We start from the raw sequence: 19,223 nt of genomic DNA, 5'->3' as shown, positions 1-19,223 counted from the left end.
TTTGTATTCGCATAGCACATTGCAACTTCATACAGATCAGCAGCCTCAAAGGAAAGACATCCATTTTGCTGTGTTGTTTTCTGTGTGTGCACAAATGATCATACCTACCTGAAATCTGATTTTACATGATGACAACTGATTAAATGCTATTGAATAATGTACATATCATAACACTCCTTCCAAACTTGATAAGAAATGAGTATTTTGTATGTAACCCTAAGTCCATGTCTTCTTTATGGTGTCTAGAGTAGTCTGTAACTAATGTTGTTAAAAGCATAAAAACATTTTTGCATTTGCATTTGTTAAACGTTTGCACTTGACATCGTACCATAACCATACAAAATTAAATATAGTTGAAAACTGATTACTTCTAAAACAAGTTGTACATGACAACAGACTGATAGCATTTTTTAAACGTTTGCACTTGACATCATACCATAACCATACAAAATTAAGTATAGTTTGACTAGTACATTAAGTATAACTGATTACTTTTAAAACAAATTGTACATGACAACAGACTGATCCTTGAGGATCATCATAATGGGCTGTTGTCCATAGTGGTCAATATGTTTTCAATGTTACATCTCAGTCATGCACAGAGTAATGTTACTTATTTAGTTTTTTGTAAACTCTCAGAGAGAGCATGTATTTGGAGCTCCCATGCTGCGAGCCTGTGATAGTTACTAGACAGCGAGTCCAGTGCGAAGTGGGGACAGGGTGCGGTCACGTTACATCACACGCTGACTGACCCATTGGCCGTTATCAGCTCTCTGCACCTTTTCCCCAGCAGCCATCTGCAGTCCACTGTACCCCTGGGCCAGGCTGATAGCATGTGTACCTTACACTAACAGGCTGGACGTTCTCCATTAGCCACAGAAAACCCTCTCTGCCCCCATAAGCATTTGGCCAAACTGGCTGGTTAGGGTGGCTTGAAAGTTGCTAAGTCACCCTGTCGCCTGACTCCTAGAAAACAGGATGAGCTTGGTTAGCCACTACCTATTTAATAATCACTAACTATTTCAAGAACATTGTTCTTTGCACATGAATTCCAGGAAGCGGTTCTCGTGTCCTTTGAAAATGAGGTTATCCCAGTGCTGTGTTCTTTAGTTCGTCACCAGTCAGTGGTTTCAGAAATGTCATCCCTCTTCCCCCTCCATTTAGTTCGGTGTGTCTTTGCCAGTCATCCGATGAGTGGCTTCTGCTCTTTGCTGAGCGAGCGCTGGCGTGAGGGGGAGTTTCCCCTGTTCCCCTGACCAGCTGCAGCTCATGGTGGCTGCCTTGTTCTTAGTGCTGCTGTTGCTCTTACAGGGGCGGGCCGTTTCATGTTCTGCAAATATGCCGAGATGATGTCTTGCTGGCATTTACATGTTTTCGGGACACACACACGCACCTCTTTGACACGCACAAACACACTCACTCTCAGACACGCTCACACACTTTCCTCATACCTTCTTAGAAAATCCCTCTCTTACAAATTAGCAACGTTGTTAAGGCTGCCATATGGTAGCCCTCGCTGATCCTATTTGTGTGAGAGCTTTACCTTGGGGTGGTGTGAGTGCGTTGGTTGGTGTGTGTGTGTGTGTTTGCAGGGGATGTTGTTGAGAAGGTTTGGAATGTGCTCAGGCTAATGGCACATGCTTGGCTGTGGCCCCTGGGGCAGCAGGCTTTTATTCCCTACCCAGCATGCCGCAGTCCAAGCCTCCCGGCTCTCCCTGTCACATAGGCACGTATGTGCACACATACACACTTGCACACGTGCAGTCACTTCCAGCCTGAACCTACTGAACCCTTTTTCAGAGACCAAGATACACACATTAGCACGGTAGAAGGTGCGTAAGGAGAGCCCTTGTTTGGAGGCCACACATATTCTAATAGGACAGACTAGGCCACGCATCAGAGACAGGAGAATGAACTGCACATGGAGAGTTTTTTTTCTGTTGGTTCGAGAACAAGAGTTTCTCTCTTCAGATGTGTGTGTTTATTTTGATAATCAGGCAAAGTGTTGTGTTGCATCGGTTGGGCATTGGGCTGGCCGAGCCCTGGTCAGGACGGCACACCTTGGCCGTGACCCCTGAGCTGCGGGCGTGCTGAGCGGCTCCGTGCTCTGCGTCACCCGGGCGTGTGTGTGTGTGTGTGTGTGGCGGAGGCCAGTAGGAGCAGAGGAGCTGCACTGATAATCCATTATTGGCCATCATCCCCTTCAGGCCTTCTATGCGCCGCCCAGAGACTGATCAATTCTGACAGGATGGCTGTGTTGTGAATGTGTGTGCGCTCAGCAGTTGGAGCACGTGCATATGTGTGTGTGTGTGTGTGTGTGTGTGTGTGTGTGTGTGCGGGGAGGGTAGGGCTATGGTCATGTTTGCCTGGCTGTGTGCAAGTCAAGATGGGCTCTTCTCTCTCGTGCGCACTCCCTCTCTCATTTCCCTCTCATTCCCCTGAAGACCAATTTGCATTTTTGTAATTAACAATAATTGTCTGTTTTTCCTCTTATTCTTCCTTTTTTCTGCTTTCTGTCCAATCGAAAGATCAGCGTAGCCTTAATCAAGAAATGCACATATGCGTGTGTGTGTGCGTGTGTGTGTGTGTGTGTGTGTGTGTGTGTGTGTGTATGCCTGTCTGAAGAAAGGGTCTTGATATTACTTTTGCAGAACCAAGAGATATCCTGATTACCTCTTTAATTTCTCTCCTCCCTGTCATCACGCAATCAGAATGTAGTCGCGTCATGCTGTCATTCTGTCCCCCCTCCCTCTCCCTGTTCCTCTCTAGTCGGCATAATCTCCTATGGCTTCCTCGTGCCAGTAATTGCTCTAAATGAGAAGCGCGCCCAGGACACCAAAAAATAGCCAACCCTTTTTTTCACTCATCCGCTCCCTCTCCTCAACCTCCCCAGTGCTCTTTTGCAGTGTGTTTGGTTTGAGCCCAGATCAAGGGGGATAAGAGATGAAAGATATCACTCTTCAGATTCTGCACAATTCCTTTTGTTTGAGATGTGTATTTGCGTGCCGTGATGCTACACTAATGCCAACCTTAAGGAGGAGGGGTGGTGTGCAAGTCAATGTGGCCTCTGTTTGGGCACCTCTTGAACATGCCCGCGGTGTTGTGACTGGTATGAATCCTACTGGGCCTAAATGTATAATCCAGAAAAATTGATTCAGTTTAACAATTTAAATCTATTATCTTTCAACACTTATCCATTTATTGTGTGGGCTCTGTATTTGTAATGAGGGATTATGTCTGTAGTCGACTTTGGCTCTATGTGGCTTTCCCATTTCTTTTGATGTCATTTCACAATATATTTATAGCTTTAGATTTGTTGGTGCCTGCCAGTTGTGTGTGTGTGTGTGTGTGTGTGTGTGTGTGTGTGTGTGTGTGTGTGTGTGTGTGTGTGTGTGTGTGTGTGTGAGAAATCTGAAGAGCACTGACACCCAATCAGCAATATAAGATGAGCAGATTTTCCCCCCCTACCTGTCATTCTCCAGTTTGGACTTTTTACTTACTGTATCTCACTGTCTTTTGTCCATAGTCACCTCTTAATGCAGCATGCTCAGGAGTATTGGGCCATTCCGCCTCACTGTTCTCTATAAATGGTACCAAGATGGATTGGATAGGGTCTTCATTGTTATTTCACCTCTGGTCCAGCAGCACAGTTCTTCACTGAGCTGGATCCCGGTCTGTGTAGAAGGGTCAGTTGGCATGGTGGAACAAGGGTGTGTGACGCAGCTGAGAAGTTAGCCGAAACGAAGCAAGATTATGTTGTTGTCAGAACACACAAATCGGACTTAATAAACATCAACATGCTGTACACGATGCACACCAACTTCACTTGATGGTAGATGCTGCTACAAATGTGCACAGTTTGCAAGAGATTGCAGACATTATGCCACCCATCATTGTTTTTTAAAAAGAGGCAGGCCAATTTATTTCCAAAGTGTTTGTTTTAGCACACACTGAACTCCTAGGGCTGAGCCTTAAATAGACACAACACGGCCTAATTTGTAAATGAAGGTTGGGCAAAAAGAAATAAAAAATCATTTTAGAACTTGACAAAAACAGCTTGATATACGATGAGGAGTAAGGTCCTGGGCTCAAACATTGGCGTATGGACACAATGCTACACTGTGGCTTTATTTAGTTCATGTGTGACATGCTTCACGTGTTGCTTCGATTAGGGAATAACTGGGGGAATGACTCATTAGTTGATTTTACTTTTATCTGCTGGCTATCATTAATTATCTACAACATTTTTCTTGTGCAAGTTGTTTCCCTTCATGTGCCTTCCAACACTTTCAAACAGGTGTTTTGTGTACTCAAAGTCTCATCTGCGCCCTGTTAGGTTTGTCACAATATTGAAAAAAGATCAAAAGCTCAAATTGACTAAATGATGTGTGTCACTGAACCTGGGGAATATTTGTTTGAGTCAGAGCTATGCCTTCCAGTACAATTTTTCAGACTTCTGTATCTGGCATTCTGTCTCTGACTGCTTACTTCAGAAAGTTGAAAGATAAGCAAATCATCATAATGATCATAATCATAATCATCATTTTGTTTTGTTTACAAGAGGTCTACAAGAAAAGCCAGATGGCAAAAGTTCAGTATTTTTCTTAATATTAATCCCTTGAGGGATTTTACGTTTAATAAGAGTGAGGTTTTCACTTAAATCCGAATTTGGAAATTATGTTCGGTAAAAAACAGCATATTTGAAATAATTTCATTGCCTTATGTCAAAATAATCGTAATCGAAAATATGGATTTTGTTTTTGGGTAAAATCGAACAGCCTACCTCTCCTCTAGACATCTGTTAGGATGTGCTTTATAAGCGGTTCCTCTAAAGTTACAGGGGGACTGAAACCATCCAAGAGGCCTGACTTTGAGGACTTAACCTTTTTTTGGTTAGTCCCAGAAATGATGATCTGTCCAATGATGTAATTTCATTTCACAGTGTTCGCATGTGTGTGCCTGCTAGTTAATTTCTTAATTATTTGACTTAAATCCATTTTTTACATAGTTTTACAATGTTCATCATCATCATGTTTTTGTCCTATTGATATTTTTTTCTATATCTCCGGTTATCTCTTGACATTTGTATTCCAGGAAAATTAAAGGCAAATCACAGTTCTTTTCAGATGAATTTTCACCAGTGTGTGTTCTGGGTGTGGGACCCATGACTGTCGTTGTTAGCACTTTGCTCTGGGTGTGAAGTGTGTGTCATCCAGTGCGAAATGATACTATATATTGCAAAGCCTGTGCTACCAAAACAACTCGTGGAGCCAAACATTTTGAATAGATTTGTCCATTTTTCTGATTTAGTTAGAGTCAGTGGTGGACTGTAGAGCTATAATGGTAAGGTGTTTAATAAACCTAAATGAACTGAAATGATTTTGTGAGTTAAAGGACTGAAGAAACGCGTGGTTTAGCTAACGTCACTGTTGCTACTAGCTAGATTGTTTCAAAGTAGCCTTACTGTAAATAGCCTCCAACGATACCCTATTTTAAGCTTTCAACTAAACAAAACCAAAGCAATATCAGAACGAGGCAAAATTAGATGAATCCTTTCGAATCGTTTATTGATTATTTGAATGTAATGAGAGAAAGACTCAACCAACAGATGCAGATATAACACTAAGCCAAAATATTATTCGGGACTGCATTTTTGTTTCTGCATTTTGCTTTAGAGAAGGTCCAGTGAATATAGGATGACAAAAATCATGTAAAGAACAGGTTTGGTTAGACAGGTCAGAAAGAATGAAAAAAATAATCCAACCAGCTTTGTCATCTTGCAGGCATCCACCGCTTTTTAATAACCATCTCTGTCACTAAATTTATCCCTTTTAATCTGATTCCCTGGCGAGATTAGATATGAGAAAGTGAGTCATTTGAGCTATGCCTGCTTCCCTCAGAACAATTTCTTAAAATCTCTTCAGCTTTCTGCCCATCCTTTGTATCTCCTGTCTGTGCTCAGGGCATGCTACGTTCCTGTTACACTATTTAATTTGAGAATAACTAGGTCATCAACCAAAATCTGCAGCAAGCCCAGAAAATGATTGGTCGAAAGGAAGCCACCAGATCCATTCTAACACCCTCCCACCCCCCACCCCCCTTACTTTGAGTTCCAGGAATCACCAGACAGATGCCCTGACTTGAGCAATACCATCCCATCTGTCTCCTAATGATGATGATGATGAGGATGATGATGATGATGATGGGAATGAGAATGATGGAAATGCTTCTGATGACTGAATGCTACTCATACCATGTCGTGCTACTCCAGTGAAATTTGTTGATGCGTCTTGATGCTTCACTATTCAGCCATGATTAGCATCAAGGCAGTTCAGTGATCAGATTGCCTTGAAAGGATCAAAAGGCATCCTGACCATAAGTCTTATGGCTCCTCTACACACTCGTAGACACACACACACACACCAGCCACCACAACAAATTTCCTGTCATACCCTCAGCCCTCTGGCTTTTTATACTCAAAAACAGTTGAGACATACTGTCACGTAAGGGCTCAAGGTTAGCCACTGTGGAGATCATGGCCACTGAATAAAATGGGCGATGCTAACCCTAGGAGAATACACTGAAAGGTATAATGAGACAGTCTGTTAAGGAATAGACCTCTCCTCTTGGTATAGCTGCATAGCCCCAAATAAATTAGTGTCCATGTTTTAAGATACTAGGGCAAGCATTTATAACTCACTTTTACACTTTTATCGATGTTTATTTTTTCCAGTTATCTCAGAATTATTTTCATGACATGATAACACCTTTGCAAGTGCAATATTAGCATAAATCGATGATCAAAACTAAACTGCCTCATGCTTGTTGTCTATGTACTTACAAAAGATAACTGCAGTTATGGGACAGAAACTGTACTGCAGTTATACAATGCAGTACAATGCCGTTCCATGTCCAAAGACTGCATTCCTGCATGACCTGGAAGGGATTCCTCAACAGCTACAGTTTTCATACTCAAACAAACAACAATTTTGACACTTGTGTAACTGCAGTTATTTTTGTAAAGGCGCTCTGTCTCTGTGGCAGGCCAACAGATGACCTGCCTGCGCTTGTGATTGTCTGAGCCTATTAATTGTCATTAATTCTGTTCTTGGAACCTCATTGCGTTTACCTTCATAGGCTTGTGAGCTCCTCTAGATGCCTAGCCAAGTTGTAGGAGTCAGTATGCTAATTCTAGCTTTTGTTAATTTAAACCTAGCGCCTTGTCACCACCTGCAGCAAGCGGAAATTCAAGGTTTTAAAATGGATTCGGCTATATGACGCAGATGCTTTCTCCCCATATGTGACCAGATACATATTTGACCAGTTTGTCTCTGGCAGCAGAAAATAGACAGTATTTTAAGAATTATTACTCATCCTAGCAGTGAAGACGGTGATATGAGTTCAGAGTCTTGGGTAAACAGAGGCTTAAAGGCATTTTTGTCATTTAGCTCAAGGACTAATGTATTACAGGTTTCAGGGATATGATCTGCAAGGAGAAATAACATATTGTTCTTCAGGTAGCCTACTAACAGGGAATAAAATTAAGACAAAGCCTTAACTATATAAATATTAGGGTAAATTCAGCATCTTGATAATTACTAATTTAGGTCTTACAAGCCTAATCTCAACACTTGTATTGTTTGCAAGGCTCTAGTGATGTCTAGTGAGGTCAGCATTAAACACTGTGTTTAATGGCATCTCGGATGAAGATTATATTCATGTAACTGATATATTGGACCAGGAGTCAATCTTTCAATCGGAAATGCCAGTGTTGGCACATTTTTTTGTTTATTGACCTCTTGCTATATAAATGTTGGTGAAGGGAGATATTCACTTTTGCATTGTTTTTAGGCCACCCTACCATGCTTTCATGCCTTATGTAGATTGAAATAAAATGCTACCCCAGAGTTTGGTTATAGAGTTTGGAAAATGGTTAGTGAAATGAGCTTCAATTTTTAATTGGGTGTTGAGATGGCACAAGTAAAAAAAAAAAAATCTGATGTGAAGATGTTATCGCCTTGCACAATTAATCCAGCTGTCTCAAGTTGTGGCCTCATTGGTTTATTCATTTCTTTCATCCGCTCTCTCTTTGGACACAGTGGAGAGAAAGATTGCGTTGGCAGATGTCCCAAAGATTCTCACCTTCCTCCAGCAGTTTGAAAGCAACACATGTTCACAGATTGGATGTGCATGTTTAATGGAGACACCCGAGCTAAACATGGACGTGCTGTATGGGGTGTGATCATTGCATAATTTGTGCGCTTGTTTCTGGGCATTTGTGTGTGTGCGTGCGTGTGCGTGTGTGCATGCCTGTGTCTCTGCGCGTGCGATTTGTCCGTCTGAGGATCATGTGCCGTCTGTGGCCCTGTTTCCCTCACCTCGCTTTGGCAGCCCTTTTGCTTCCTGAGCTCCTCAGACGCAGCCAAGCCTGCGGTACACCGCGCAGACACTGACTTCAGTCGCATTACAAGGCCTTTTAGTTCCCCGTGATTCTGCAGGTACTCTCCTCCTCACAAAAGTGACCACTTTCAGTTGTACTTTTTGTTGAATCTCTCCTGTTCTGGAAGCAGACTTCAGGCCATGTGCAGTGACAGTCAGTGGTGACATTTCAGAGACTATGTTACTCCCAAGGAACTGCTCACAGTTCATTCTTCTGTTCAGCCTGCATTGTGGGAATGCAAGTGGGCTGCAGCAGCATGACATATTTAGGATGGCATTTTGAATCTGGATACATCATAACAATAACAGCATGGCAAATATTTAAACAGAGCCTGGGTGGATACTGTTGGATGAGTCATCTGATAGCATGAAGTGTGTCATTTGTTTTAACTGCCGAGTTTCCAACAGCGAGACAGAGAGAGAGAGAGAGAGAGAGAGGGAGATCTAAGCCATGTATTGATCTGTATGTCACCTAGTTGGTGCTGCTGCAGTCAGCCATGGTTCCCCTGCCCATCATGTCATACATCATCACAGCGAAACAGAGAAGTCCTTTCTGCTCAAGACCCTGCTCAGTCAGTGTGCTTGCTGATAGTACATGATGTCAAGCCTGCAGTTTTGTCTGGACACGGAGCATGGCTCTCTCTGAAAAAAACAGCTTTTTCAGTTTCCTCTCTCAATTCTGACATAGTAATTGACTCCAAAAAACGTGTAAAGTAAATTTGTATTTTTTTCTTTTTAAAACTTGGATATTGAATGTATACGACTAGTTCCAGCGCTGCACCCAGTCACCCTGCCTGGAGTGATAGCGTTGCTGTTGCGTGGCAGCTATGTCGGGCGCCGAAGGCCGCTCTCTCACTGTCTCCTGCTCTGTGCTGGCTGGCTGGTCTCCAGCCCCGTGCTGCTGATAAAGGCGTGCCTGTGTTCATTGAGGAGCGCACAAGGCCAGCGCTTGTGCTGGGCCTGTCACAGCTGCTGTGTCTGTGTGTGTCGCAGTGGAGGGGGAGAGAGCGGGGCCGCAGGAGCACGGGGTTTGGCTCCGGCCGCTCCCGCTCCCGCTCCTGCTCCCGCTCCTGCTCCTGCTCCGTCAGCATAGCAACCCGGCCGCGGCTCCGCTCCGAGGGGTCCGGCAGTGGTCTTCTGCTGACCCGCTGGCTCCGCGCCCGCTCTGTGACGACGGACCACTCCCAGAATCAGCTCTTTGGAAAGATCGAAAAAAAAGCTGTATGAATAATAGAGAGAATCATGCCACCCTACACCACAGCCCGCTCTCCACTTTTTTTGTTACCAAATGAGCCTTTTAAAAATGCATATCTCCGTGCTTACTGGGGGGAGAGGAAAAGCGACAAAAGGGGCGACAGATCACATGCTGCTGCCTGTGAACTTGCGAGACCCCCATGGTAGCATTTGGGAGAGCTAAAAATATAAGTATTGACATTTCAAGCGTGGCTTTGTCCTTTTTAAATCCAGCCTTTCTTTTTCTACTGCCTAAATTACCCCAGTGCTTGAAACACTAAAGAGGGACAAAATTAATTTTTCACAGTTTTAATTTTTCAGACGGGTCTTTACGGCGTCTCCCACTAGAATGGCAGCTCACTCTGGGCTTGGGCACACAAACTTGCCTCTGCGCCGCCGCCGGAGTCTCGCTGCCTTATCGCTGGCCAGCCGTTTTAATCAAGAGAGCAGCTCAGCCGTGGCCAGAGTGGGAGCGCGGAGGTGAGGGTCCTCCACAGGGGAGGCCAGGCCAGGCCAGGCCAGGCCAGCGCGCTCTTTGTACAGGCCTGATTTGGTCCGTGTGTCCACTGCGCTCTCGGCCTGTGTTGAAACAGTGGACAGATACACCATTGACCATCGGTGCTACATGAGCCCTAGCCCTGGCAGGGTTATCCATACAAAATCGATAAAAAACATTTTGAGACAGCAAGTGTGTGTGTGTGTGTGTGTGCGGTGTGCGTGTGCCCTGTGTGATTTTGCGGAGGTAAAGGAGTGTAGCTCCTGTGTTATTTATTGGGGTTCTTCTTATACATACAGTGATTTTGTTTGTCTGTTGGTCTGCCTCCCTCCCTCCTGCCATCTCTCTCTCATGTTCTCCAGGGTGCAATGTTGGAGGCTTGTAGCAAAGCAGTTGTTAGCAAAGCCTATATCCACTACTTGCTGTGTTTATTATTATTATTTTTTTTTGTTATTAGAATTGTATGCTTAGGTTGGCTAATATGAACAATCATTGCCACACTGCCATCTTGAGAGCTTTACACCAAATCAGTAGAGCAGAGTCGGCTTCATTCAGAGATGGTCCATACCTTCTTTTCATCCAGAACAGCTCCAGAACTGTGCAGTGTCTGGTGCTCTAATGCTTTAGAGAAAGGGCTTGCTGTCCCTTCTAAACCAAGGGATGGCAAAGCAAAGGGACCACAAAAAGACTGACTGATGTATGGACATCAAAACAGATTCTGCACTTGAGCTAAATAGTATACTTGATGATAATAAAAGAACAACAGAAAACTGGAACAAAGTCAGGAGTTTCTTTTCGTCTCTGTGTTTGAAGTGGTTTGATAATACATTTTTCATCTTATAAGTCCATTACAATCTCAGAGATGGGAGATAACTATGTGAGGTTCAAGCTTGTTTGAGAGAGAGAGAGAAATCGGGGGGGAATGGAAGTTTGTTTCCCTTTTAGAAGTGTGTGTGTGTGTGTGTTTTGTCCGTATGTGCTCTGAAGAGTGATTGCTGTGACCAGAGGTCAGGGCCTCAGCAGTCTGTCTTTCACGTGGCTTTGAAGCTGCTGTGGCTGTAGAGATGACGAGGGCTAATCCCTGCTTCTTCCAAACCTCGCTGTCTAGACTCCATTTCCCCTTACACTCTTATTAGTGCCACACACATATCAAATGAGAGCTTGTACTTTTGTCTCACTTTATCATGCTTGCTACATCATAAAGTCTCTCTCTCTCCCTCTCTCTCTCTCTCTCCCTCTCTCTCTCTCTCTCTCTCTCTCTCATATAATACAATATCATATAAATATCTCTGGTCTCCCTTGTGCCTAGTTTCTAAACCCACTCATGATCACATGACCAAACCGCCCTCTCCCCCAACTTCACTCCACCCTCACGTTCTCTCGTGTGTCTCCTCTTTGTACACATCTTGATGGCACCTTTTCTGCTGTCTCTCATTATTTTTACACTCTTAGTCTTTACTCTCTCTTGGGCCCACACTGTAAAGATGAGAGGCCCTGTCTGTGTTAATGATCCATCTGGAGATGGCTGGATGACTGATAGAATGATAGAGTAAGTCGAGCGCTAGTTCTTCGCCTGGCTTTTCCCCTGCTGGCCTGGCTCTTTGGCATCGAGCGCCCACTTTCACCTCCAACACTGACTGCTGAAGACACTTCCTTCATTATTTCCCCCCCAAAATCTTACTTTTTTTATTTGTCTACACGCACTTAGAAAAGCAAGCCTTGGCTGTGTTTGGTTGGCTTCTCTGCGCCAGTGCTTGAAGGAAGAGCTGTTATGTTTAATGCATAGTCCTCCAGCACACCCTGCACCCCTCTGTTACGCATGTGTTATCCACTCGACTGACTGGAGAGACCTCAGCGCAACCTCCCGCGTTCTGATCCAAAAATAAACATGCGATAAATAAATGAATGAAGGAATGAATAATATACCTTCCCTCGGCTCCCCCCCACCCCACCCCCCCCACCCCCGCTCTCACTTCAATTAGACCGCTGGTGTAGCTCGGAGTGGGGTCCCCAAGAGAGGGGTCCTCTGCCGTGCACAGAGACCTTATTAAGGCTGTGTGCTGATGACAGGGCTGAGTCCATTAGGAGAAAGGGGATGGATGCTGTTTGAGTGGGAGTAGATGATCAGGTTGGATTCATGATATTGATAAGTTGTGGATGTTATGATGGTGCTGTTTTCTTTTTGTTATGCGGAGCTCTCGCCAGTCTAGTATGCTTTATCATTCCTGATATTTTTGAATGGACAGAGAGCTAGGGAAATTCTCTCCGTGTGTGTTTGTGTGCTAAACTTATTTCTGCTTATTGCAAGTTAATGAAGTGCATGGGCAAACCCAGTCCTCATGATCGTGTGCTTGTGTGAGCGTCTGTCCCAGATGGTTTTCCCGTGGAGGAGGTGGAAATGGCATCCCGGCTCCTCCTCTGTGTAATCACTCCAGTAACGCAGCACATGCCCAGCGCTGGGACTTGCTGCTAATCCTTGGCTGTTGGCGTCACGGCGCGCATGGTGGGTGTCTGGGGCCCTGGCTCTGACATGTTCCATCCTGCTGGAGATGTGGCGCATCGGGGACCGGGCGCTTTTGTGCTCCAATTAGCCCGTCTTGCAGGGAACACAGCGATGACTGCCGTGCCGTTTCAAGGGCCTTCTGTTCCCCGTTAATGGGGATTTGGAAAGTGCTTCTCTTAAGCCCTTAGCCATCTCACACTGAGGAGAGGCTGCTGAGGGTTTTTTTTTTCTGGGCAGGCCTTTTGCTTGTTTGGAGTGGATGTACAGGCTAGGTCTGGGAGATAAAGCAATAGAGATATGTATTGCAATTGAGTCTTTATCAATAACTAAATCGTTCAATGGAATTTTTGAAATGCATTGCATTCAGACTGGCAGGAAATGTTATGATGCGCACGCAAAATTGTAATGCATGAATAGACTTCCAACCTTTCCCTCCCTGACTCATAAACCTTTCATGATTGTTACAAGATGACTTTAGTGTTTTTATGCCTCCGCGCTGGCAATAGCCTTGGTCGTCGTCGAGGCATTGTGTTTTCTTCTTTCCTGTCTGTACGTATGCACATATATGTCCGTCCCCATCTGGCCAACGCAGCATATCAACAGCGCCTCAAGGCACGTGCTCCAAATGTCGTATTAATGTTTAATTAGACTCAAAAATGAAGTGATTCGATTTTAGAGGTCAGAGGTCAAGGTTCAAGGTCACTGTGATCAAGACAGGCTCATTCCTGTGAACACGATAACTCAACAGTGCCCTGAGGCACATTCTTCAAATTCGGTACAGACTGGCTGTGTTCCCTCCTGGTTGGAAGTCTATGATCTATGTATTCTATACCTTGCCACACAAATGTATGTCCACCAGAAATTCACAGCTCTGCTGACGCATACCACCCTAATGTGGTCATTTTCGGTTTGATTGTATTGTTGTGTTCAGATGGGTGGTGTTGCTATCTCACCCGTATTTTCTTTTTTCTTCTTCTCCTCCACTTTCAGGTCAGTGACGGATCCAAGAGATGGCAAACGGGTCGCCCTCAAAAAGATGCCCAATGTCTTCCAGAATCTGGTTTCCTGCAAGAGGGTCTTCCGCGAGCTGAAGATGCTCTGTTTCTTCAAGCATGACAATGTAAGGAGAATGAGCGCCACACACTCCCTGGCCTTTGTTTTGCTGCCCTCAGGAGCCATATTACCTCATTGGCCTCCCATGGAGCAATCATCCCCACACTGTTGCTGCTAGTCATTGTTTTCTGCCCCCTGCTCTCTCTTGCCCCCCTCCCTCCCCCCCAGTCCATGCCTGCACCAAACAGGGTGCTTTATGTCATATAAAGACTGATGTCACCACCTACAATCTCCCAGTGCTGACCTTGTCCTCTTTCTCTCTCCCCCTTTCTCTGTGTCCCTCTCCTCTTTTTCTCTATCTCTCTCTCTGTCTCTCTCCTCTCTCTCTCTCTCTCTCTCTCTCTCTCTCTCTCTCTCTCTCTCTCTCTCTCTCTCTCTCTCTTTCTTTCTCTGCAGGTCCTGTCAGCCCTTGACATTCTGCAGCCTCCTCATATCGACTACTTTGAGGAAATGTATCCTGTACCGCTTAGCCACTGACTAGGAAATGCTAGAATTAGCATGCACTTCCCATCACTTCATGTGGAGGGAAAAGCAACATTTTACAAACAGAATTAGTTGGCATGTTTTGTTTAATTCATCTTTTTGAACTTCTGTGCTTTTACATCAAAGCTGAGATAATTGATAAAATGGCAGGTGATTTCCAAAATGGATGAGCTTAATTTGTGCTGTGACATTGGTGGTGGTGTGACCTTTGCTTGGTATGTATTTACTTTTCCATAGTGGCGCAGTTCTTTTTTCTCTCCTTTGAAGTGCATTCTGTTAGTGGTCCATGCAGTGATGGCTATCTGGAATTTAATCTGTCTGCTCATTCCGAAAACAAGATGGGAGGATGGGATCGGAGTGTGTCAAATGTGTTTCAGCTCTGATTCAGATCTGACCTGCTTTTTTTTTTTGGCGGCGGCGGTGGCGGCGGCGTTTGGAGCAGAATGGCAGCAGTGTCTGTGGGGGCCGCTGGTAAATGGGCTGAGTCTGTGTGCCCTCAGTGGTCCGACTGTGCTGAAGCATGGAAAAGCAGAGAGAGGTGGCCTAGAGATTAGGATCACGCTCGCGTCGGAATCCTGTTGAAAAGCGTGCTGCCGAAAATGCCTTGGACGAGCGGGCTGTTTTCTGGCCTGCCAGGACGTGAGGCGCTCCCCTGTCGGAGCATGCAGGCTGGAGACGCGACGCTGCTGTTCACAGTTCACCGGGGTCTCTTGATAAGCTCTGGGCTGCTTTCACAAAGGACATTTTCCCCCAAAATTAGAGTTTGCTTTCTGTCCTCTGGGAGACAATAGCGGCTTTATCTCCTCTTTCACTGCGTGTGCTCGGCGTTTAAGAGCAGATCTCAGAGCTGCCACAGTGTGTCATTTCAGTTACGGAGCCCTGATGAGCTCAGAGGTTGCTAATGACATGTCCCCTGTGAGGAGCAGCATGCCGCTTTTCTTCTCCCTCACATACTCGTTCTTTCTTTTCACTCTCTGTCTCTCGCTTTATCTCTCTCTCTCCCTCTCTCTCTCTCTCTCTCTCTCTCTCTCTCTCTCTCTCTCTCTTTCTCTCTCTTCTGATTCACTGACCAAGGGGAATCTCGCTGGACACAGACCACGTGGTGGTGGGGTGGTGCGATGGAGAGGCCGGCGGTGCGGGCTGGGGGCCGGGCCCAGCCGCGCACATTAGTCTTGGGAGCGGTGGCAGCTGTGTGGGCGGGGGCCGGGCATGGAGATGTGATTTTGCATTTCGCTGATTCAGGCCTGAGATGGCCAGCGGTGGCCGCCCCCAACGCATTCCACGGGCGAGAGCTCTGGCACTCTCTGGCCTGCCCTGCCGCACTGTTGGATGTCGCATTCCCCACTGCTGACGCACACCAGTTGACTAATTAGGCCGTCAGCCCTCAGACCATATTGTTGCTTTTGTGTCACAACGTGTTTGGTTTTGGTGAGCGCAAAGTTATGTCAGTTGAAGAAAAACTGAAGATGCTAAGTAGGGATGCATAGTTATCGCAATCGTAATGGCTGTTTCAAACAACACAATTACCTAATGGCAAAAGCTACAAATAATGGTACACATTGTCACTTCTCTGATGTCATCCTCCTTGACTGTGTCACTTGTGGTTGGTAGGTGTATAAGTGGGAGCGTTAGCTGCTAGAAAGAACACTGAAAATGTGGTAGGATTACCAGAGGACGTGGTGTTAAGCAGAAGTGTGTGAGGCTTTGCTGTGGAGACTGCATCACAGGAGGCTTCTGTCAGGTGCTGTGTGTGTGTAAGAGGTCATACGACCTCAAGTCAGAGGTTAGAAAACAGTTGTTTCAGAACATGGTATCACACACACACACACACGTACACTGAGTGGTTGTTTGGAGTACGTGGTCGGGTGTGGTGCTGTGCTCTGCGTTATCTGGCGTCCTTAAGCCCCACATCAGGACCAGAGGAACAGGTTTTTTCCAACTCTCATTATGTACTTGCATTCCTCCCTCCTCCCCCTGCCCCACTGAGCTCCTTTCACATGACTGTCTGGTCGTAATGATGGGCCGTTTATGTCATCTAGCACGTTCTGTTCAGATTTGATTTAGTCTCTAAGCAATGACAAGAAAGAAAAAAAGTCACATGCTATTTCTTATTTTAGCTATTATTTAACTAAGACAACTATTTGTTATCTTTCTGTTGATTTGGTTATTCTCTCGTCCTAAATGATGTTAGATGCCCAGATAAGGAGGTTTGCGGATACAGGCAGCAGGGCCAGATGAATTTGCAGCTTTGCTAAAAGAGCACACACACATGCCCAGTTGCTACACTGCTGTCTTTTGTAAGACTGGGAGCATTTTAGAAAATTGCATACTAGTTCATACTTTCATATTAATGCTGAATTATTTATGGTTGTAGCATTTGGACCTCTCAGCGGGCATTTACTACCAGGTTTTAGATTGGATAGCCTTCACATCAAATGCAAACCACACACGCGCAGTGCGGAAAATAGCTTACACCTCAAATGAACCCATCTAAGGGTTTAAGTGGACCCTGGTCCACACCAAAACACTCAAGTGTGGCAGCACCTTTAATTACCTGAGCAGCACCACACAACTCTGTGTGGACGCTAATGCCCTCCCAGTTTGCTCATATGTCCTAAATTGGCCGGAATAGCAGAGAAGCAGCTGCAAGGTGTCCTGGCGCTTCATTATCCTGCATATAATTTAATCATTCAGATTACATGGCCCCCCTCATTTCCCATGGCCTCTGGGACATTTTAGAGGAGCTAAAGCTTCTCGGTTAAGTATTTCTTAAGATCTTAAAAATACCAGAGATTTTCTTCAAACCTGGTCAGCCACCGTTCTGAAAGACGGTGATATTTTAGTTCTAACAGGCAGAACAAAAAGCCTCTTGTCTGAACATGCTTGGGGATTTATTTTAACTTGCTTATTTTTAGTTATTTGGCGTGACTGCTATGTAGGCTTGCAACTGTATGCCGCTTTTTTTTTGCTTGCTGTTTTGGACGCACATAAAAGCAATTCAAACACTATTTCATTTCAAAGCATTAGCACCAAAGCCATTTGATTTTAAGGACGGCATCAACACAAGACAACAACACTCTGTACAGAGGATTTCAGTGTGTGTAAATTTCATCCCACTTCATGCGCGCGTAGCGGGCCTGCTGCCATAGTGAACTGTCAGACTGTGGAGGCTTTGATGTGAGATGGAAATCTCATAGCTACACTAGCAGCAGGGGAAGGGTTAGTCCGGCGAGTGGGGGGGGGGGGGGGTGATGATGATGCCTTCTGAACTAAAAGGTATCACAGGAAGTGTGTCAGCACCGAGAACAAGAGGGGGAGAAGGGGAGAGAGAGAGAGAGAGAGAGATGTAGGGGAGTAGAGGGAGAGAGTGAATCGAAGAGTAGGCAGAAAGGACAGCATGGAGATAAAACAGAGAAGGGGTTTGGAGATAGACATGGAGAGAGAGGAAGAGACAGACAGAGAGACGTCTGAGAGAGGAAGAGGGGGCAGTAATGGAGACAGACAGAGGGAGAAGTGGAGAGGGGGAGGCCGTGCACGGCGCCCATGAAAGCAGTGTCTGTGAGCCCCGCCTGAAGCAGCAGAGAGGGAGAGAGGGAGGGAGAGGGAGGGAGGGAGAGAGGGAGCACTGGCTGCGATCATGTGAGCCAGACGAGTGGAGGAGAAGAAAAGAGCAGCCGCCCCCTCCTCCTCTCCTCCTCTCCTCTCCTCCCCTCCTCTTTCATTCCGCTGAGCTGCCGGTGCCCTTTCTCTTCTTCTCCTCGGCGGATCAGCCAATAAAATATGTACTTTCATTTGATGGCGCGGCTGCCGGTGCACTGGAGCCCAGAGGGCGGCGGTGGAAGTGCTATTGATGTGTTCTTTTTGTCTCTGCGTCCGCTTCTGTTCTCTCTCTCCCTCTCTCTCGGCCCAAAGAGCGGCCTGAATGAAGTAGCCTCCTGGCCCAGGTGTAGTGCACAGCTGGCTGCTTTTGTGTGGCGGGAGTGTGAGCCGTCCCCACCTCCAAGTCGAGGTCCCGAGGTTGTGTGTGCGTGCGTGTGTGTGTGTTGGGGGGAGGGGGGTATGATGTTGCGGCCTAATGGCCAGCTGTGTACTGCTGAGCTGGACTGATCAAGGTGACTGACCTGCATGTAGCTGTGTGGGTTTTTTTCTTCTCTTCAGTATGGACGTAAATCCAAGACTGGAATTTGTTTGGTTTAAAGTGCACAACTAATGCTTAACTGTTTGTGATTAGTGACATATTTTGTAAACATTGCACACAGAAAGACTCAGAGTCCAGGGCATTTGAACAGAGAGCGCTAGATGTGTAAAAGGATGATACCGTTGCAATCATAATGCTTTTCTCCTGTGAGTATACTGTTGTGTTGTTATTATGCTCTGTTCCTGCCTGTTTGAGAGCGTGTAACGACCTCTCCGCCTATATGGGGCCCGCATAGGGAGCTCTGGCAGTGCATTATGGGAGTTCATCTCTGCCTCAGTGACCTATGACAACTGAGTCCTCTTTTCAACATTACCTTTATATGCCCTCTTGCACTAGAGTCCAGTATTCCCAAGGGCACTCTTGTCCTTCAAATGCATCAACAACTCGGCAATAAGGTGTGTGCGATGACCTCACAAAAGCACTGCAAACACACTGATGTAATCACTGGCTATATTTAGCTCCTCATTGTCACGTCGCCTGTTTAAACCCCCTGCCTGCCAAAACCGCTCAGCCAGCCGCAACGCTGACAACCCAGGCATCTGTTATTACGTTTATTTTCAGTGTGCGAACTCCGAGGATGGCTGTTGTTTTGAGAGCTTGACTGGAACTTCTCGTTTGAAGTTTGAACAGATATGCTAGGCTTTCACAAGAAACCATTTATGCTGTCAGCAAAGTGTCTGAAAAGTGTCTCCAGTCTGAGAAGTGTCTGAAACACGGTGGTGAGCTTCCTGTCCCAGCCCATATTAGTGCGTGCATAC

At 45.7% G+C, this 19,223-nt stretch overlaps 1 protein-coding gene across 1 annotated transcript in view; it reads left to right on the top strand.

Moving 5' to 3' along the window:
- Positions 1-19,223, top strand: part of nlk2 (nemo-like kinase, type 2) — a 56,120-nt gene that overhangs the window by 10,025 nt on the left and 26,872 nt on the right. Inside the window, exons 2-3 of the mRNA XM_062551821.1 lie at positions 13,662-13,791; positions 14,181-14,236. Of these exons, the coding sequence (XP_062407805.1) occupies positions 13,662-13,791; positions 14,181-14,236 (186 nt within the window). The remainder of the gene's footprint in view (positions 1-13,661; positions 13,792-14,180; positions 14,237-19,223) is intronic.

Source organism: Sardina pilchardus, chromosome 13 (assembly GCF_963854185.1).
Source record: "Sardina pilchardus chromosome 13, fSarPil1.1, whole genome shotgun sequence".
Lineage (NCBI taxonomy): Eukaryota > Metazoa > Chordata > Actinopteri > Clupeiformes > Clupeidae > Sardina > Sardina pilchardus.
The sequence above is the reverse complement of the archived record's forward strand: the minus strand, read 5'-3'. Positions and strand labels throughout refer to the sequence as shown.